This window comes from Doryrhamphus excisus, chromosome 1, assembly GCF_030265055.1.
Source record: "Doryrhamphus excisus isolate RoL2022-K1 chromosome 1, RoL_Dexc_1.0, whole genome shotgun sequence".
In the NCBI taxonomy this organism is placed as follows: Eukaryota; Metazoa; Chordata; class Actinopteri; order Syngnathiformes; family Syngnathidae; genus Doryrhamphus; species Doryrhamphus excisus.
In genome coordinates, this window is record NC_080466.1 from 23,455,580 (window position 1) to 23,476,478 (window position 20,899).

General features: G+C 41.9%; 1 protein-coding gene across 8 annotated transcripts in view; it reads left to right on the forward strand.

Moving 5' to 3' along the window:
• The window catches only part of myo9aa (myosin IXAa), a 119,827-nt gene that overhangs the window by 62,052 nt on the left and 36,876 nt on the right, over positions 1-20,899 (forward strand). For 6 of the 8 annotated variants that reach the window (XR_009130882.1, XM_058078935.1, XM_058078940.1 and 3 more), the window contains exons 5-14: positions 2,453-2,552; positions 5,961-6,014; positions 7,879-7,976; positions 9,127-9,253; positions 10,025-10,114; positions 12,856-12,972; positions 14,042-14,176; positions 17,160-17,281; positions 18,014-18,155; positions 19,177-19,372. Coding sequence is in view for 7 of the 8 variants with exons in the window: in XM_058078935.1 (XP_057934918.1) it covers positions 2,453-2,552; positions 5,961-6,014; positions 7,879-7,976; positions 9,127-9,253; positions 10,025-10,114; positions 12,856-12,972; positions 14,042-14,176; positions 17,160-17,281; positions 18,014-18,155; positions 19,177-19,372 (1,181 nt within the window). In the remaining variant the exon portion in view is untranslated. Of the gene's footprint in view, positions 1-2,452; positions 2,553-5,960; positions 6,015-6,081; positions 7,185-7,878; positions 7,977-9,126; positions 9,254-10,024; positions 10,115-12,855; positions 12,973-14,041; positions 14,177-17,159; positions 17,282-18,013; positions 18,156-19,176; positions 19,373-20,899 lie in introns of those variants that run through there. The other 2 variants (XM_058078937.1, XM_058078941.1) reach the window with 2 other exon arrangements.

Genomic DNA, 20,899 nt, shown 5'->3' on the forward strand with positions numbered 1-20,899 from the left:
ACACATGTGTTGTGTTCCCACCTTTTGCCATCACCATTGGTTTGTCTTGCTCCACATCTGCTCTGTTGAAACCAAACCATGTCCATATTATAAAGGTACGTCCCTGTTTAGTAACAATTTCTTCAGTCGATTTTTTCTCTGCCTTCCGCCATGCTCATTTTCTGTCTTTTGTTGTCTCTGCTCTGCCTTTCTCTGCCACCGACAGATCTTTAGGGTCTTATTTTTGTCCCCACAAATGTTTTGCCAAATTTGTACCTTTCCATGTACATTTTTTAGAATTCTGTTTTTTACATTTTACACTCATTATTACCAGTGTAGGCTTTATAACTTAGTGAATAAAATATTTGTTCATTAAATGCAAAATTCCTTATATTCATTGATGCAATACATCAATGGACAATTGTGAAATATGGTCTGGCTAACTTTTCTAATGGGATGTCAGCCTGTGCACACATTAATACGATATCTTCAGCAAATTATAATGCCCTTGCTTGTGATTAAGGAAGATGTAGTCATTGATGCAATTCCAACTGCGTATTTAAGATATTTTTTATGACACTCTTATTTTATTTTAACAATTACAGTAGACAATATGAGGCAAAGAGTGCTCTTATTTTGAAGGCCAGAAGTGTGTTCTTTTTGTGTGATGAGAATGTCTGTAACACAAGTTGGGTGCAAGAATAAACATGCCCAGAACCTGCATGTTGCCGTCGATCGACCTCCTTACATCATAAAAGGTTTATAAAAAGCTCCTTACATTAAATGCAGTAAAACAACACCATGAAAATATACTCCACCAGCCCCAGTCGCACACACATAACCACACTAGCATGCTAAACTAATAACTCCACTCCATTCACACTCCGCAAGAGGAGGTTGTTTGGTCTGGTGTTTATCACCATTTTATACATATTATCGCCCAACACTAGTTGTAACTGAATATACTGTTGTTGTGGGGTATCCAAAGTATAAAAGACAATATATGCCTCTCATTCACCCATTCACACACTGATGGGGGAGGCTGCCATGCAAGGCCTGAGCCATGTCGTGTGTGCCATGTGTGCTAAAAAGATGAAAAAAAAAGAGTGGCTTCCATTTTTGTGCACTTAGAATATTCCGAGTGTGTGGTGTACCTCAGAGTCTCGCTCTGCCATTTCCAGCACTTCCAATGTGTTTCACCCTTATTATGTGACACTTGAGCTACATTGTCGATAAAACCTCATCCTTGGGTCTTTATTGTCTCGTAACAAGTATTGGCTCGACAATTGGCAAAAGTCATGCATGCCCACGTGTTTAAAAAAAGTAACATGGTGGTGTGGCCAGTGTGTGATTCATGGGGCAAATTCACTTCAAAGCAAGGCTTGAACTAATGTGGTGGCCTGCTGACTGGAGCGTTTAGTGAGGGTTAACCTCACCGTGGGGGCTCATGGTGGGCCTCACGTTAGCCACCCCTTAATGAGATGGATTGCTGACTCCAGACTCATAAAATGTATGTAAGGAGCACCTTGTGTGCAGCTTCTGACCTCTAACCTCTAGTATGTTGCTGCTAGATGTTGTCTAAGAAAGAGTACACCTTCCCAAGCACATGTGCACACAAACAGACTTGTTCTTACTACCTGTTATGAAGACTTGTTTTTCCTAGTTTCTATTGCTTTAATTTCATGTCAGAACATTGCTCCAGTGCTTGGTAGGTTGATACACGGTTGGCAGTAACATTTACAAATTCATGGTCAAAAAACAGTGAACCTAAATAACTTGACATTGTTTCATGCATAGGATGGAGAATATCGGCAATACTGATACTTACAAATACACCTATTGTGTCTGGCCAATTTTAAAAAGTAATGAAAAGTCATTCACCATTCAAACAAGGCAGTGGCCATCGTTTCAGCAAACTGAGACTGACTGACTGGGCAGTGTGCCGCTGCGTTTATGTATTACACATTACAACGTGGTTCCCACCAACTGTGTATCATTTAAACAAGATGCCAATCATTCAGTTACTTTCCATTGTGTTCCTACAAATGATATACGTTACCAACCCATCTGTACATTGAATCCTCGGTTTGTGGCATTCCATGTTACAATGTTTTTTGCTTGCAATAGCGTTCATTCCAGTTCTAGTTCTGTCCACTCCAACCAAGTCAGTCTATCGTGCTGCTCCATGGTGCGATTAACCTGTGACCGAACCTAGAACTAAACACCCACACAGACTTGTATCCAATCCCCCAACCGGAGAAGGAATTTGGGCACAACAAGGAGTAAAGTTTTTTTTTTCCCACCGTGGGGGTTATCTTTGAATCTTTGTACTTACTGAACATTTCCCAAAAAATTCTGGTATTCCAATTGTAGAAATGTACCGAGATCAGATGTATAGCAGAGTGACATTAGCTCTTTTAAAGTCTAAAGTGAAAGATGCCCATGCATGATGCTTGTCCTACCTGTCTTCTAGAAACTACCATGTCTTTTACTACCTGCTGGCAGGAGCAAGTGAAGAAGAGAGGACAGCCTTTCACCTCATGAAGCCTGAAGATTACCATTACCTCAGTCAGGTGGGACTTTCTAGCCTGTAGAATGAAATGTTTAATATTAACATCAAGTATTCTCCATGACCTGAGGATTTTCTGGTGATTTCTGGTAGTTTTTTTTGTAAAGGTAAAGGTAAATAGAGTTTTATGTGGGAGTTACTTCTTGTGTTGGAGTCTGCGGAAAGAGAAATAAGTACTATAATAAGACATTAGATGTTTGTGGCTCTTAACATTTATACTACATACATAGTAGTTAGGTATGAGGTACAGGACATGAGCGCACTCAAGGGAATCCAATGTATCTGCCTTAACACAGAACTAATAATAAACTATACAGTTAAAGGGGACCTATTATGCTCATTTTTCGACCCTTTGTATTGCGTTCTGGACTTCTATAGAGCAGCTACACATAATAACCTGCACAGAAAACTTTAGAGATTTTGCAGAATCTGCACCTATTGCAGCTGCATTTCCCTGGATTTGTACGTTCGGTTCAAATTTAATCCACCCACGGCTCGCCTCCGGGCACGCCCACTCTGGTGTAATTGGTCACATGGCCAAAGTGCTTCCGAACTACGAACAAACCCCAGTTTCTAATATGGTGGGTATAGGAGTTATAGCTTGGGCGAAGCCGGAAGTGTGGCAACCTCGCCTGCCCGAGAAAAAGTGCTCATTGTCCCACACATTTTGTCAGAGGCAGCATTGGTGCGTTGCAGCTCAGAAGCCGAATGTGAGGGCGGCGTGCGAACACACAGCGTGTCGGAAATCAATGCACTTTTCCGGCAAGGGCGTGCTGCTCCTGGCTAAAAGGGTGGAGGAAGCAGAGCTTGGGGGAGGGCAGAGAGTTTATATATGAGGAAGTCTGCCCCTCTGTGGCATCACAAAGGGGCAGTTTTACCACGCCTTTTGAAACCAAACATTTTGAACCATCCCAAACTTCTTTCCGGGCTCACTTCCAAATACGCAAACCTCATTATCTGAAATTTTGGCATCGTTTAACACAAGAATACAAAATTCTAACTCCATTTATGGGTCAGAAAAGTGGAAAAAGCATAATAGGTCCCCTTTAATACCTCAGATAGATTGAGCATTATTGTCTTGTAAAGAATTGTATTGTATCTGATTGGACAGCACAGGTGAACGTAGTGCAGTGCAGTTCCTGTCACTCACACCCATTCCACATGTTGCTGGTTTCATGTTTGTGGTTTATTGGGTGTAAATCATGCATCATCATTGTTTTACAAGTCTGGTTAGAGCAGAAAAATTCTTGTGCTCCACTCCTGACAAACACATTCCTACAAATAGAATTTGTGTATTGGCTCACCAGGAAATGAGGTTTCACGTAAGTACGATAAGGAGTCATGCACACCACACTTATGGAATGTGGATGTTGTGTAAAAGTCGTTGCTGCCTCAGAGCTATGACATCCATGCAATGACTACTGGTGACCCGCTCTTGCCTGCACTGAGAAAAACCAGGAATTCCTTTCATTCCTCCTCACCCTTGAACAGCACAAACGCACATGACTACTATATGTATGTATACGTTTGATCACACATTCTTACACTCTCTTTACAATCTTCCCTTCTTTTGGATGCTGCTCGTTTGACTTCCATCTCTTCTGTGACTTCAAATAAAACACTCCCAGTCTTGTCGGTAAAGTTAAGGCAATGTTTGTGTATGTTCCGTAAACATGCTATATGTATATTTGCTAGCCACAGGCATAACTGTGTTTTCATTTTGCTTTGGCAAAACATCTTTGCTGTGTGTTTTTTGTTCACGAGTGCTTAAACACATTGGCTGTACTGTAAAAGAGAGTTAGAATAAAATTAGAATACCTTTTGAAAAGTGAATTTATTTAAGTAGTTCAATTCACCCAGTCAGGGTGTATCCCACCTGTCACGCAAAGTCAGCTGGGATAGCTGGGAAATTAAGCATCTCATAAAATAAAATAAAAAACATGTGAACGCGTTCAAATTGCACTCAAATGAAATACTGCAAAAAACTTATTGAGGCTTTAATTGTTCTCTCAGTCTGAATTTAACTCAACCCGCAACGGTTCACAGTCGGGTTCGGGGGCCTTACAATCTTGTCTCTGCTATTTGTGGATGTTGTGGTCCCAATGACCTCTTTGGGCTCTGACCTTCTACTACTGGGATGGTTTACAACTGTGAAGCTTCTGGGATGAGACTCAGCACCTCCAAATCAATTGGAAAAGGGTGGAGTGCTCCCTCCGGGTCGGGAATGAGGTCCTGCCCAATTTGGGGATTTCAAGTATCTTGGTGTCTTGTTCACGAGTGTGGGAAGGTTGGAGCCTGAGGTCGATAGGTGGATCGTCGCAGCGTCTGAAGTACCAGACAGTCGTGGTGAAAAAAAAAGCTTGGTCGGAAGGCAAAGCTCTGAAATTTACCATTGGATCTATGTTCCCACCCTCACCAATGGTCATGAGCTTTGGGTCGTGACCGAAAACACAAGTTTGCATATACAAACGGCTGAAATGAGTATCTTTTGTAGGGTAGCTGGACTCACCCTAAGAGATAGCGAGGGGCTATAGTATGTAGAGTAGAACCGCTTGTCCTTCACATCGAAAGGAGCCAGTTAAGGTGGCTTGAGCATCTAGTCCGGATGCCTCCCGGACCTCCCTGGTGAGGTGTTCCGGGCATGCCCAGCCAGGAGATGGCCCCAGGGCAGACCTAGGACACACTGGGGGGATTATGTCTTACAGCTGGCCTAGGAACACCTTGGTGTCCTCCTGGTGGAACTTGAGGAGGTGGCTGGGGACTGGGAAGTCTGGGCTTCCCTACTGAGACTGCGGCCCCCGCAACCCGGACCCAGATAAGTGGAGGAGAATGGAATGGGTGGCTTAGCTCTCCCTTAGAGATAAGGTGAGAAGCACTGTCATTTGGGAAAAGGTAGAACTGCTGCTCCTCTGCACTGAGAGGAACCAGACGAGGTGGCTTGGGCATCTGGTCAGGATGCCTCTTAGATGCCTCCAGGTAGGAGGCCTTGGGGGAAAAAAAAACAGGGACACGTTGTCTTTCAACTCTTCATGTTCGGTTGGCAATAGTGGTTGGGTTGTAAATGACAATTTTGTCTGTTTAAAGTGATTCTTTTCCTCCCACACAAATACCAAAAGGCTATAAATTGATCCTAAAAAATAATCCTAAAAACTTCTTGCTGTTTTTGCACTAAAACCTGTGTTACAAATCCTCAGCTTTTATTGAATTATGTGTGTCTGTGAATAATTTTGTAATGTTTCATAATGCTTCATGTTCACCTTTTTCTTGTTTTAACTGCATGCTCATTAATGCCGGTAGCACATAAAACTGTGTGTAGTACATGTTCAAGTCTACTACAGTGTATGATGTCATAAGTGGAATGCTGCTGCTAACCCTAACCTCGTGCCCTGTAAACTCTGCCGAACATTTCCAGATGACAAAGACAACCCACCAACTGCATTGGGACAATTACTGTGAGAGTGAAGCGGTCAGTATCTGAGTGTCAGCTGCACACATACCAGCAAGTAGCCGCAAATCATAGTCGCTACTCTCTCCTTTGCACATCCCCACCCTTCTTCACATTTTTGTTCCTTTTGGGTATTTCCTGGTTTGCTTTGGGTCATGTTTATTCTCTCTGTTTGTTTTCTTTGCCGTGTTGCTTGTTGGAATGATGTTGGTATGTCTAGTCATATCCTGGCCACTGTATGCCTTGTCTGCAACCCTTGGGACTTTTTTGGACAGTGTTTTCTAATGTGTTTAGTAAATTCGTCCACACTTGAGGTATAAATTCATGATTTGCAACCAAATATAGATAAATTCAAGTAGACCTGCTTGACGGGAATTGAGTTTTTAGGACTCAGACTTATTTGGTTTTTATTATTATTATTTTTTTAAGCAGTAGCAAATGCCAGTGTTGTGTGTTGCGTTCACTAGCTAGTAAGCCAGTGGACTCCAGAATAAATAAGGTTAGGTTTTTGTCCCATGACACACCCTTTTTCACACTGTATTGAAATCAAAGTACCAGGGTAAAAATAATTTGTGAAGTTTTTTTTTAGGTGTAGAGCACTTTTTAATTTCAGATATGACATTATGTGCTCATGTTCTGTCTACATGCCAGTAGGGAGTGATGGGAATAACGGCGTTTAAAATAATGGCATTACTAACACCGTTACTTTTTTCAGTAACGGGTAATCTCACTAATTATTTTCACTGTCAGCATAACGCCGTTACCATTTTCGACACCCCGTTGCTGCACGTTACTGAAGCCGCCTAAAAATATATCACCGACTTCAGAACTAATCTGCAGCGCAGTGAGAGTGTTGCAGGGTGACAAGGGAGGGGGTGACATAACCAAATAAGCAATGAGGATTGGCTAAGGTTTAGTAAGATTGCGTTTTCAGCCAATCAGAGAACTAGGGTGGGCGGGTGTTTTAGAGCACGTAAGCAATGAGGATTGGCTAAGGTTTAGTAAGATTGCGTTTTTAGCCAATCAGAGAACTAGGGTGGGCGGGTGTTTAGAGCACATAAGCAATGAGGATTGGCTAAGGTTTCGTAAGATTGCGATAGTGAGAGATGGCGCGTGAGGAGGACTCTAGCGAGAAGACAGCGTTTGCCAAATGGAAGTACTGACACTACTTTAACCTCGTTGATGTCAAAGGTAAAATGTACATTATGTCCCCGAAAAAAACTGTCCACGTCTTGTGTGAGCAACTCAACCCCACAGAAACACCTGTCGACTGCAATAAATGCAAACCTCTGTAATGGTACCCGTCTCTGTGTGTGTGTGTGTGTGTGTGTGTGTGTGTGTGTGTGTGTGCGGGAGGGGCGGGGGGTAGATACTTTTACTGGTAACTAGTTACTTCTGTAGTGGAGTAACTCGGTTAGCAACTCTACTTTTTTGAGAAGTAACTAGTAACTATAACTAATATTTTTTTTAGTAACGTGCCCAACACTGGTGGTAGGGACCATAAAGACTTTGATTGGCAATTGAGGTGATTTCTATATTGTATTGCTATAGATTGTATACAAATCCTGTGGTTGGTGAGTGTTCTCAGCCATCTTGAGTGCATGCATCAATTAAAGGGAAACAAGCAACATTTTCCACCACCGAAAGAAAATATTCACATCCTCTGTACATCAGACCACAGTGTTGATCATTTGTTTGCTTTGTGGTTCTCCTTCAGTCTGTTATTCTCTCCCAAGCCCTATTCTAAACTAGAATGCCTATTTCAAACAACATAAAACATTCATGTCTGTGTTTCAACAGCATTAGTAAGTGTTTGTCCACTTCATAGCAGTTTATTATTAGCCACAGAGTCCGTGTGATGACTCTTGTTTACCGCATTTTGCAGGACTGCTTCACTGTTGAAGGTGAAGATCTGAGGCACGACTTTGAGAGGCTTCAGCTGGGGATGGAGATGGTGGGATTTCTTCCTGCAACACGAAAACAGTGAGTGACACACACACACTGACAATTGCTTCGCACACAGCCATTATTGTTGTCTGAACAGCCTTTTTCCAACATACCATTACATTTGCAATAAAAGTGACTGTTGATTATTAGGACTGAATGGAATTGATCAATAGATACACACACAGTCGGACAGATACTGTATTCCTCTTCAAGAGAAATTGACATTTCCAGCAGCTCTGCAAATATGTCATATAAACTTCATCACAAGACAGGAGAGATACAAATAAGAAAGCAGAATAAGAATAAAGAAATACAGAACAGGTCACTTCAGATTTGGAGTGGACATCATGGTAATAAGTCCAGTCTTGTGTTTTTAGCGCTTCCTGTCTGTTGTGTTGAAAAGCCGCAGGGGTGTAGGGGAGGAAGGATCTGCTCAATCTTTGCGTGAAGCAGGACAGTGATAGTAATCTGCCATTGAAAGTGTTCTTCTGTCATGAGATTATGCCTGTTGCCCATGATGGAAAACAGCCTTCTCAGTGTCCTTTGCTTTGTCACAGATGTCAGGCTGTGCCTGGCTGTCCAGCTCAGTGCCAGTGACAGAGCCTGCCTTCCTCACGTTTGTCTGTGACAAGATTTCTCGTTGGAAAAAGAAAAGGCCTGAGTCGTTAATACATTGCCATGTGCAGCACAAGCAGGAAAAGAGGTGTTTTTGTCGGTGCGTTTGTTCCATTGAACAACGGCATGAATGGAGTGAGCCCTTCTGTCATCATACAGTCTCTGTGGGTGGAGGCAGAGTGAAAATGAGTGGCAGTGCAAGGTTATGTAGTAGAAATAACATTTGTAGATTGCATGCCTGCCATTGTACTTGTCATAATGTAATGTAACGTTAAAATCCTATCTACTTCTTGGAGACCCAGTGTCATGTATCGTTTCATCTCCTGAACTGAGTGTCTTAGTGTTTGCCCCTTCCTGATGTCCTTTTTTTGCATGTTTGTCACACTTTTGCAGTCAGTCATGTGGACTCTTGGCAGTCAAGTTGGGAAAGAGTTCAGATCTCTCCAAAGATCTGGGGGGGTTGCCCATTGAGGAAAAAAAAACTTTCAGTGTTCTGTCTCTCAGAATGGACTCAGAATGGTCTCTCTTAGAATGGACATGGTTAGCTAACCCTGCCCTGAAACCTTTTTAGGATCTTCTCTTTGCTGTCAGCCATCCTCCATCTGGGCAACATTCGCTACAAGAGGAAAACCTACAGGGACGACTCTATTGACATCTGTAACCCAGAGGTGCTGCCTGTGGTTTCAGAACTCCTCCAGGTACTACTAGATCATGTGTTTGGTTAGCTGGAAAGTCAAGCACACATAAATGTCCACACCATTTAACTCTCTTACATGTCAGCTCAGGCTAATCAACATGGATGCTGAACAAAAGTGGAATTAACATCTGCAATGTGTGCTTTGCCAAAAATGGAAAAGGTCATAAGTAAACAAAGAATGATTTCTTGTGCTGTTGCAAAAGTATGCCAAGATATAAACATGGTGTTGAATGAAATTAGCACAAGATGGTTTTCTTCATCTTCAAAGAAAAAAGATGGTATCTGACTGTAAACGCTGTCATGCGCGAGAGTCACGTGTTAATTGGTCCAATCTTTCACTTAGTCACTCAGACATCCTTTTGATAGTTTCCTATCACAGGGCTGCCCGACTGCATCGCTAACTCTTGATTGTTCATTAAGTCAGTCTAATGTCTTTCATTTCCTGGGAGTCTGTCGTAGTTCATGAATCCCATTTTCTCTTAATATTACACACTGTACTGATATCCGCTCAGTGACAAGGCAGTATCCTGCTAATCTGATCCAAACTTGAGATAATGATTGTTTGTGGCGCAATAGATAATCGAGTGACGATAGGGTTAAACATGTCTGCATCTTTATTTCGTGTCACCTCTGATTGAACTTGGATACCAGCAGTCCAATTTTCAAGAGTATACAGACTGACGCTGGTGTCAAAAGCATTAAAACTAAATTGATGTACTGGTCCAAGAACTTGACAGCTTGAACTAACTACTGTTTCTCACACCGTGGCCAGGTCAAAGAGGAGATGCTCGTTGAAGCTTTGACAACACGCAAAACCATCACGGTGGGCGAGAAGCTAATTGTCCCTTATAAACTGGCAGAGGTGAGGAGTTTTGGAGCTGTACTAACTATTAAAAAATGTTATAGTCAGCAATATGAGGACGCACGTGAAAGTGTTGGAACACTTTCTTGTGCTGAAGTTGAGTGGCTTGGTCTGTAGTGTGTCTGGAGGCACATTGCCAAGTCAATCATAGCTCTCTGGCCTGACCCGGCCATGTTTACAGGACAGCGTGGAACCATACTGGATGTCTTCCTGTACTCTTTCTCCTGCTCCTCCAGTCTGTTCACACACACACACACAGACGTAGTACATAAGTGTATTTAGAAACGCAAAGCATTTCAAGCCCCTGCTTGGAAAACAAACACTAGTCAAGGTCTGCAGATGAGAGCCATCTGAATGAGAGCAAGACAATGCTCATACATACGTACGTACCTGGTGTGAATAAGATCATCCTCACAGATTCCCATATCCAACTTGATCGGTATTTGATACCTTTGAACACATTCCTTTATTTGTTGCCTGAAAGCCTGTTCTTTATAGTCATCCCAAAGAAGATGCTCTGAATGTATGTTAGTACTAGTAGTACACTTTCCTGTCGAAAAAGTCACAACCTCTCAATGACTAATGACTGTTTGAGGCTCATGTGATTTCATTTTAAAAGTGAATTAATTTGCCCTGACTCACGAAAGGCATATTTGGATTGGGGCTTCTTTTTTTTTTTTTTTTTTTTTTTAAAGATATCCTTCATTGCTTTGAGTCAGCAACCTATGGTTTGTTTTTTTAAAAGACTAAGGCTCGCCTTTGTTTCTGAAAGGTCAGAGCTTGCCATCGGAAATGTGAATGAGATGTTTTTTCTTGGTGATTTGACAAAGGGGGGAGGTTTCTTTAAATAAGCTGTGCTTATCCACACGGTTCATACTTAATAAGATACTTAAGATATTTAATGGTATTGCATAAGCACTATAGGGGTGTGACCGTACATGTATTTGGATATTTTGCTATGGAGACTTTTGTTTCATGCAGATGCATACCAAGTTCCTACTCTGTATACATCCTAAGTGAAGGACAGGAAGTCTACATTAAGTGTTGCAATCCACATCCAGAAGCCCAGGTGGTATACCTAAAAGGGGACGAAAAGGCAATGCATTGTGGGGCGGATGTGGGGAACTACACTATGAACTTAAGTGTCATCCCATTCGGAACCCATAGGGTTCAATATGATGTCGGTCCACCCTTTGCAGCTATTACGGCTTCAACTCATCATGGAAGGCTGTCCACAGGTTCAGGTCAGGACTCTGTGCAGGCCAGTCAAGTTCATCCACACCAGACACTGTCATCCATGTCGTTATGGACCTTGCTTAGTGCACTGGTGCCATGTTGGTCATGTTGGAAGAGGAAGGGCCCCGTTCCAAACTGTTCCCACAAGGTTGGGAGCATGGAATTGTCCAAAATATTTTGGTACCCTGAAGCATTCAAAGTTCCTTCCACTGGAACTAAGGGGCCAAGCCCAACTGCTGAAGAACAACCCCACAGCATAATTCCTCCTCCACCAAATTTCACACTCGGCACAATGCAGTCCCAAATGCACCGTTCTCCTGGCAACCTGCAAACCCAGACTCGTCCATCAGATTGCCAGATGGAAAAGCGTGGTTCATCACTCCAGAGAACGTGTCTCCACTGCTCTATGGTCCAATGGAGGCGTGCTTTACACCACTGCATCCGGCGCGTTGCCTTTGTGATGTATGGCTTGGATGCCGCTGCTCGGCCATGGAAACCCATTCCATGAAGTTCTCCGTGTACTGTACTTGGGCTCATCTGAAGGCCACATGAAGTTTGGAGCTCTGTAGCAATTGACTGTGCAGGAAGTCTATGCGCCTCAGCATCCGCTGACCTCTCTCCATCAGTTTACATGGCCTAGCACTTTCTGGCCGAGTTGCTGTTGTTCCCAAACTCTTCCACTTTCTTATATTAAAGCTGTGACAGTTGACTGTGGAATGTTTAGGAGGGAGGAAATTTAACAACTGGATTTGTTGCAAAGGTGGCATCCGACGACAGTTCCATGCTAGAATTGACTGAGCTCCTGAGAGCCGCCCGTTCTTTCACAAATGTTTGTGGCCCAGGTGCTTGGTTTTATACACCTGTGGCCAGACCAAGTCTTTAGGATACCTGATTCTGGTCCTTTGGACAAAAGTATTTGCTCACCAAATACTTTTGTTAATATAGTGTATGTGGCCAACTTGACTCATGGCTCGCAATAGTCTCAAGGAGCTCCCAGAGCTAGAAAACCTTCTTGTGCTTTTAAGGTCTCCTTTTTTGAACACTTTTCCTCACTTTGAAATACGTATTACTAGCTGGAACTAATAATGCTGTACTTCAGCCAATAAAGCATGTCCATTTATGAACAATAATAATAAAAGTGCATACTTGCACTTTTCTAAAAAGAAATGCTGTAAATGCTGCAACCTGGAGGCCAAATTTTTGCCTGCGGATTACATTAAAAATAAAATGATGTTTTTATTAATTAGCTATATTATTAAAAATGCATTAATTAGTACTGTATTTCCTGAATTGTGTGTCTGTTGTTTGATTTACACCAATTAATGGCACACTATTTGACTACTATTTATATTCTTGCCAATCGGAACACATCCTCAAGTACAATAAAGGCATAATTATTGAAAAATGACTGAAAATGAAAAATCTGGATGTTTTCTAATGCCAAGAAAGCCTCTCTGACCAAGGATACGACTAGTATTTTACTTTCCTGTTATTTGTACGTGCAGGCGGGTACAGTGAGAGACTCCATGGCAAAATCATTGTACAGTGCACTGTTTGACTGGATCGTCTTCAGGATCAACCATGCTCTACTCAACATCAAGGACCTGGAAGAGCCCGCCAAGGTACGTAAACGGAGATATGCCACTAAGGAACATACAGGCACAGATTAGTGTGATTTTACAGAAAAAAACTCAAGATGATCAAAAATAGCGTGGTCAAGCCACATGCTTCTGTTACGACGACCAAGAGAAGCATAATGCAGCGTCCCTACACACTCACACAAAGTCTGATGCTCTTTTATAACTTTACACTTACCTGAACATATCAACAGCAGTGTAATTCCAACACCATATACTGTATGTATCTCCAACTCACAAACACGCCTCTAGACCTCCTCGTGATCTGGACTCGAGACTTCCTCATGGTCACGAGACGGCCATGAGATGCATTCACGGACACTCCAAAAATCCAAATAATGTCTTAAGTGTCTTAATGATGTGTGTTCTAAACAAACAGAAAGACAGTAAAATAATAATTGGATATTCTTATCAGGGCCGAGTGGTTAGCACGCAGGCCTCACAGCTACGAGACCCGAGTTCAATTCCACCCTTGGCAATCTATGTGGAGTTTGCATGTTCTCCTCGTGCATGCGTGTGACCAGTCCAGGGCCTCTTGCCCAAACAGCTGGGATTTGCTCCAGCACCCCCCGCAACCCTCGTCAGGATAAGCGGTAGAAAATGAATGAATGGATGAGTGAATGATATTCTTTTCAATAACTCTTACTCCCACTGTGTAAGTACAATTTGATGCATTTAAGTTTGTTTCTTTCTGCTTTTTCCCTAATTACGGGGTCACCACAGCGGATCTTTTGATCCGCATTCTGATTTTTGGCTTGAGCCCTTTATATTCTGGATGACTAATAACGATGGTGCTTACTAGTGGAGACCGCTACAAAGTCCAGAACACTAACCGCTACACCACGGCTGGATCAATTTTTGATGCGTTTAAGTATGCTCTGAAAATCCAGAAAATTATCAAATTTGTCTAAAATGGGCGGTACTGAAGGCATCTTTTGAAAAATGGCCGGGATTGAGTTAATCATGATTAATTGGTTTGAAAGCTGATGACTTGTATTCCAATCTGTAGTCATTTGACAGCCCTAAAAGATATGTACGTATTCTTCTTTCACAGATCTTGTCCATCGGTGTGTTGGACATTTTCGGTTTTGAAGACTACGAGAACAACAGTTTTGAGCAGTTCTGCATCAACTTTGCAAACGAGCGTCTCCAGCACTACTTCAATCAGCACACCTTCAAGCTGGAACAGGTAAGCACGCCATGACAGTGTTTCCGTGGCGGGGGCCCAGACAACTTTGTCTTATTATAACTGGCCAATGCAAGAGTGCTTTCAGGCCGTGTCTGCACAAATACAGGTCTTTTTAAAAAGCATGTCTTTCCATTGGGTCTTGCATCTCATCCACATGCAAACATAGCTTTTTGCCTTTAAAAATGGAGCTCAGGAAAACTCAGGTTATGTGTGTGTTGGCAGGTAGAACAAAGCTTTTGGGTTTGTGTCATAAGAACTGTGAACGAGTATCATGCTCTTAAACCTTAGTTAACAACAGAACAAGACCTTAATGACTTCCAGCGGTTTGTTTAATTACATACGTACAGCAATACAGTAGATGTGCATGCATGTGCCGAATAACCTACATGGGCGATTAAAAAAAACATTCATCGTGTTTGGGGGCGGCATGCAAATGTGTGTTGTTTTTGAAGGTAGTACTATACTTTAGGTTTGACAAAGCAGCTGTGGTTGCTGTTTCAGGCTTTTGATTGGCCCAGTACAGCCAATGAATGTGTTATTATCAGATACGTATATATGAGGTGTGTTAAGAGTGGTATGTACTGTATGGAGTTGTAACAACAAGCTAAACAGACTATGTATTATGTGGTCATTAACGAGCGAAAACAGATAGTGGTAAATCTAAAAACAATAAAATAAAAATAAAAGGAGAACCAACTACGTACATTTTGTGGTCATCCAAATGTATTTGTGGTATTCTGCTCCAAATAAATGAACACATGGCAAACACTGCAGTGGAATTTCAAACACATTGAAATAAGGGTCTTCTTAACTAGCATGTAGTTAAAGTGTGATCTTGTATTGCAGTCAGCGAGTTCCAACCAGCATTGTCTATTGTCTATTGTAAAGAAAACCTTCCTATAGTATGTCACACTGCCCAGTAGGCTTTCCGTTCATACATAAGCTAGTATGTCTTAACTACCCATGTCCTGTGGCCACCTTGGCTCTGGGTGTATGTTTGCTTAATTGTGCCTTACCGCAAAAGGCCTTTAAGAGGCATTTGTGTGCATGTTAAACCTGTTATGTTATGTTTACCTGAAAAGTGGGACTGAATCACTGAATCAGTTTTTAGTGGTACAAAAAAGGTTGGGCACCCCTGATAATTGTCAAGATTTTCCTTTACAAGTCACTAGTAATCTGGATCTTATATCTAAATTTCAGTTAAATATATCATATATCAGGGGTGCTCATTAAGTCGATCGCAAGCTACCGGTCGATCGCGGAGGTGGTACTGGTCGATCGCTGGTCGATCGCTGGTCGATCGCGGTGTGACATTAAAAAAATATCATCCCAGCATCAATGCCGTCACTTGATTGATATACAGGGCAGCCATTCAGATGACAACTGAATGTTGCCCTTCGGGTGACCAATCAAATCAAACAACGTCTCTAAGTGCAGCAGAACTTACAATGTCAGCCTATCATCCATCCCCGTTACTTGATTGACATACAGGACAACCAGTCAGATGACAACTGAATTTTGACCTTTAGGTCACCGCTCATGCGTAAACAACGATGCAAAGTGCTAAGCTAGTCGGCGAATTGCGAGATTTTAAGCCCTCGCTAAAGTTTATGGTCACTAAAATGAGTGAAGGAGCTGGACCAAGTAAAAAGGCAAAAACTGGACCAAGTAAAAAGGCAAAAAACATATCACTTCCATACGGATATGGAATATTATACGGATATTATGATACGGATATTATCCATGACTGATAAACATTTGGAAGTGTGCTTGAGGCTGGCTATCAGCAGCTACTGTCCGGACTATGCATCCCTGGCTGGTTCAATTCAGTGCAAGTCATCAAAGTAAACTCAGGTAATTACAAAAAATGTTAATAGTTAATTATGTGTGTTTTGCAATATTGGCTCATTTGGTTATGTAAGGTACATCAACATACATTGTACGTACAAATAATCCTCAATACATTTGAAAATAAATAGATGTTTTGCATTTTTGTAGTGGGTAGATCATTTTGACTCGGTCATTTTAAAAGTAGCTCGCATGCTGAAAAAGTGTGAGCACCCCTGTCATATATGAATTTGAGTGTGGTGTGAATGTTTTTTTGTCTATATGTTTGTCTATTGGCTGGCGACCAGTCCAGGGTGTACCCCACCTCTTGCCCGAAGACAGCTGGGATAGGCTCCAGCACGCCCGCGACCCTTGTGAAGATAAGCAGTAGAAAATGAATGAATATAGAAGATGAGAAGTGAAATGAAGTTTATAAGATTTACAGAAAGTGTGCAATAATTATTATTATTATCTAAACAAAAGTAGGCAGGTGCCTAAATTTGGGCACCCCAACAAAAAATGACATCAATATTTAGTAGATCCTCCTTTTGCAGAAATAAACGTTTCCTAAAACTTTCAATGGGGTCTGGATTCTGGTTGAAGGTATTTCTGACCATTCCAATTTGGATAGGCTCCAGCATACCACCACTACCTCAATGAGGATTAACTGCCACAGAAAATAAGAATAAATGAACATTCTTATATGACGTCTTCTATTTTAGAATATTCACTTCTAGTTGTCCACTGCAGAATGTGGCTTTGCAATAATTACTTAGGAACCAGAGAAATTGAGAGGTAATGGATTTTTTATTACACTTCCTCCAGATTAGGGTCTTTATTGACAAAAGCTCTTTCCCATGAACTTAAAAACAACATGCAGATAGAAGACCATTTGGTGTCCTAATTGAACCATCAAGAGACTGAGAAAGATTGGACGGAGGAAAACACCATTGTAGCTTATTAACTTGTATCATTTAGAATCATTTTTGTAGATGACAGTTAATAGTTTGAGATTTTCAATACTATATGTGATTCTTAAAGTATTTCACTTCACGATATATTCTGCAGTTATCATTATTATTGTACATAACTGGATGAGATGCCTTTAGTTTTTCCAAACGCTTGCTTACTGTGCTTACTGTTTTCTGTGTACTAGGAGGAGTACAGAGCAGAGGGCATCAGCTGGAGAAATATTGAATACATAGACAATACAGGCTGCATCAGCCTTATCAGCAAGAAGCCCACAGCTCTGTTCCACCTGCTGGATGAAGAGTGCAAGTGAGTCAGCTATTTTTTGGAATATACTACGTATATAGTGATACACGACACCGCGTCCAATTGAGGGAGGGGGAATCGTCCTGTGTCCAGCATGGCAGAAGTTTGAGTATCCTTCATCTTAATCAGACATTTGGACATTTGGCTTGTGGAAGCTATTTGGAGAAAGACTCTGTGATGTCCCAGGTCCTTTTGACATGACGTCACATTATCCAAAACCTTTGGGGTGAATTGGAACAGAAATGTTGATTTAGTGCATTATGACAGCGACAGCAACTAAACTTGGATACTGAAGTTCTTCCAGCTCTGAATAGCTGCGATGCAATGCGCCCGTGTTGTTTTGATAGCTCACATTTCACCCTTTTTCAAAGCCCCTGGTGTCTCATTCCTTCTGTTGATTTTCCGCAACAGTTTTGGCTCTCGATATGAAAGGGAGCAATAGACATGACTCTAGATGAATGCAGTGTCAGGAGAAAAGATGTCTGACTGGTTAACAATCGAATTATTTCAACTGCCTTGTCTTTCATGGTCTGAATGGAATATGTTTTTTCATATGCCATTTTAAATGAACACAGAAACAATGTGGTGTCTGTTGTCAGTGTGTCGTTGTGACGTGGCTTTTCTTTTCAGATCTCCTCCCTCACAACGTATTCATTTGCAGTGCAGATGTTAAAACACATTGCCATACAGTTAGCCGAGATTGTTGCGTGTTAAAAACTTTGGCTTTGATTTTAGCTTCCCTCAAGCAACCAACCAGACGTTATTGGATAAGTTCAAGCGGCAGCATGAGGGGAATAGCTACATTGACTTCCCTGCAGTCATGGAGCCTGCCTTCATCATCCGACATTATGCTGGCAAGGTCAAGTATGGTGTCAAGGTCAGTGTTGTCTGCACTTTGCATCTGTTTGTAATTAAACAGCAAGAACAAACTTATTATAATTCATAAATCTTATAATAATGAATTATTATAATTAATAGGTAATTAGAAACACCAATTTACTGTGCAGTACAACCTCGGTTAGCGACATTAATCCATTCCGGAAGGTCTGACTCTAACCAAAACACAATCAAATGAACCCATTCAAGAAAGTGTAGCATCATGTCCGAGAATGCATTGTAGTGAAGTTCCAGGTGGGACGGTCTGTGTGTAGATCTGTCTTACTCTGATCAAATAAGTAAATATTGAAACATCCGTGCACAGATCTAACACGGGAAATATGCCTTTCAGTTCGGAAATGACAAGATTAACATGTGTTTTGGTAAGTTAGCGTAAAGTGCTGATGTCATCTTTAGCAAGAATATGTCATCAAGGATGGTAAAAGTAGCATTAAATGACTATGTAGCCCAGGGGTCCCCAAACTTTTTTCCAGTGAGGGCCACATGACTTTTCTTTCCTCTGAAGGGGGCCAGGGTCAGGGTCGTATGTTTGTTTATGTTCTATGACTGGGGCAAAGTGTTGTTGTAGTCACGTCACAATAGGTTACCATTTCCAGTTCTATGACAGAAAAATGTACATGCTTTATTGTTCAAGGGGCCGGGTCGAATGTGGAAGTGGGCCGTGTCCGGCCCCCGGGCCTTAGTTTGGTGACCACTGATGTAGCCCTTTCATTTTGTCATTTATGTGCACTGAGAATTGTTTTCTGCCTGCAAAACAATAGAATTCACTCCCCTCACACAAGCAAATAAAGCTCGAGATTCTTTCATCTGTAGATCTATTGGTATTTTCTTGTTGAAAATTGTTGATTCTTGTTGATGTCAGAGCCAGGCATACTCTTATTACCATCGTGTGACTCTTAATAATGCCTTCTTAGATTTGAATACATTGTGGCAACCTTTCAGCACACAAGTACGTATATCATATTGTAACAGTATGACACTCTGTGTCTGACACGCCGCAGGACTTTCGGGAGAAGAACACGGACCACATGAGGCCGGACATTGTGGCGCTGCTGAAGAGCAGTAAGAATGCCTTCATCTGCGGTTTAATCGGCATTGATCCATCAGCCACCTTCCGCTGGGCAGTACTGCGGGCCTACTTCAGAGCCCTGGTGGCTCTCAGGCAGGCTGGAAAGAGACACACCCAAAAGAAGACTGGTGAGTCCACTCGGACGTTCTGTAACTGATGGATGTAGACCATCACCGCACCTCTGACACATAAACGCTCTTTTGAGTAAACAATACATTTGAAATTAGACGTACGAGACATAGTTGATGTCATTGATGTTGACAAGCCACTTAATGAGAAATATAGAAATATGTGATATAGTATTTAAAGGGGACCTATTGTGCTTTTTCCTCTTTTCTGACCAATTAATGTTAGAATGTCATCGTGGGGCGGCACGGTGGTCTAGGGGTTAGCGCGCAGACCTCACAGCTAGGAGACCAGGGTTCAATCCCACCCTCGGGCATCTCTGTGTGGAGTTTGCATGTTCTCCCCGTGCATGCGTGGGTTTTCTCCGGGTACTCCGGTTTCCTCCCACATTCCAAAAACATGCTAGGTTAATTGGCCACTTGGTATGAATGTGAGTGTGAATGGTTGTTTGTCTATGTGTGCCCTGTGGTTGGCTTGGCTGTGCCCCGCCTTGCGCCCGAGGACAGCTGGGATGGGCTCCAGCACCCCCAGCGACCCTCGTGAGGAAAAAGCGGTAGAAAATGAATGAATGAATGAATGTCATTATCGTGTTGAACGATGTTTCAGATAAGGAAACATCGTTTCCGCATTTGGAAGTGAGCCCTGAAAGAAGATTGGGATGGCTCTGAACGCTCGATTTCAGAGTTTTTTTCCTAATACCGGCTTGTGAAAAGTGGCCTGCTCCATCCAGGCGGTGACTTCCTTATATGGGCGTGCCTGGGTAGAAGCTGTTAGAGGTATAAGCTGAGTAGGACCAATCACAGCATGGTGGGTGTGTCTGGAGGTGGGCCGTGGATGTAAATTTAAAACAGACAGTTTTGGAACTCCAGTCTTGGAGTCCACAAGCCGGAAATTAGCATCATAGGTCCCCTTTAAATAAGAGTAGCGACTAGCTATCATACATAAAGTTGAGCTTAATGGGGCCCTATCCTACATTTTCAACTTTTCAGACTTATATAATATATATATATATTTTCAGCAGTTTCAGCAAATTAGTGTCTGTCACAAGCAAACACAAACAACAAAGACAAACGGATTTCAAGCCAACATATGTCATTTCAACAGTCCATGTCATACAAAGTAGTGTCTCATTGTCTCGTCCATTGTAGGTCTCTCTAGTCACATCATGATATCATTTATATTTCCTTCTTTAATCGCTGTTCTTTAGTAATTGTGCTATGTTCTGTAGTCATATGGCTGCTATGTACTGTTTCTCTCTTTCCTTTTGTAGCTGTATACGATATGCAGTAGAACATTTCATCAGATGGTCCATTTTGCACCCACATGACTCTTCTTTCTGAGATGTAAAATGCAGATGCTGACAGTAGAAACTCTAGTAAAGCTACAGAGTTTGGGCTTTTATAAAGCCCAAGTGAAGATGAGTGCGACTCAACAAAAGCTTTGCTTTATATTAATCCAGTATTTTAACTTCATTTCAGTTCACCAGAAGAAGTGCCATATAGTTTGGTACATATTAATTTTCATGCTTG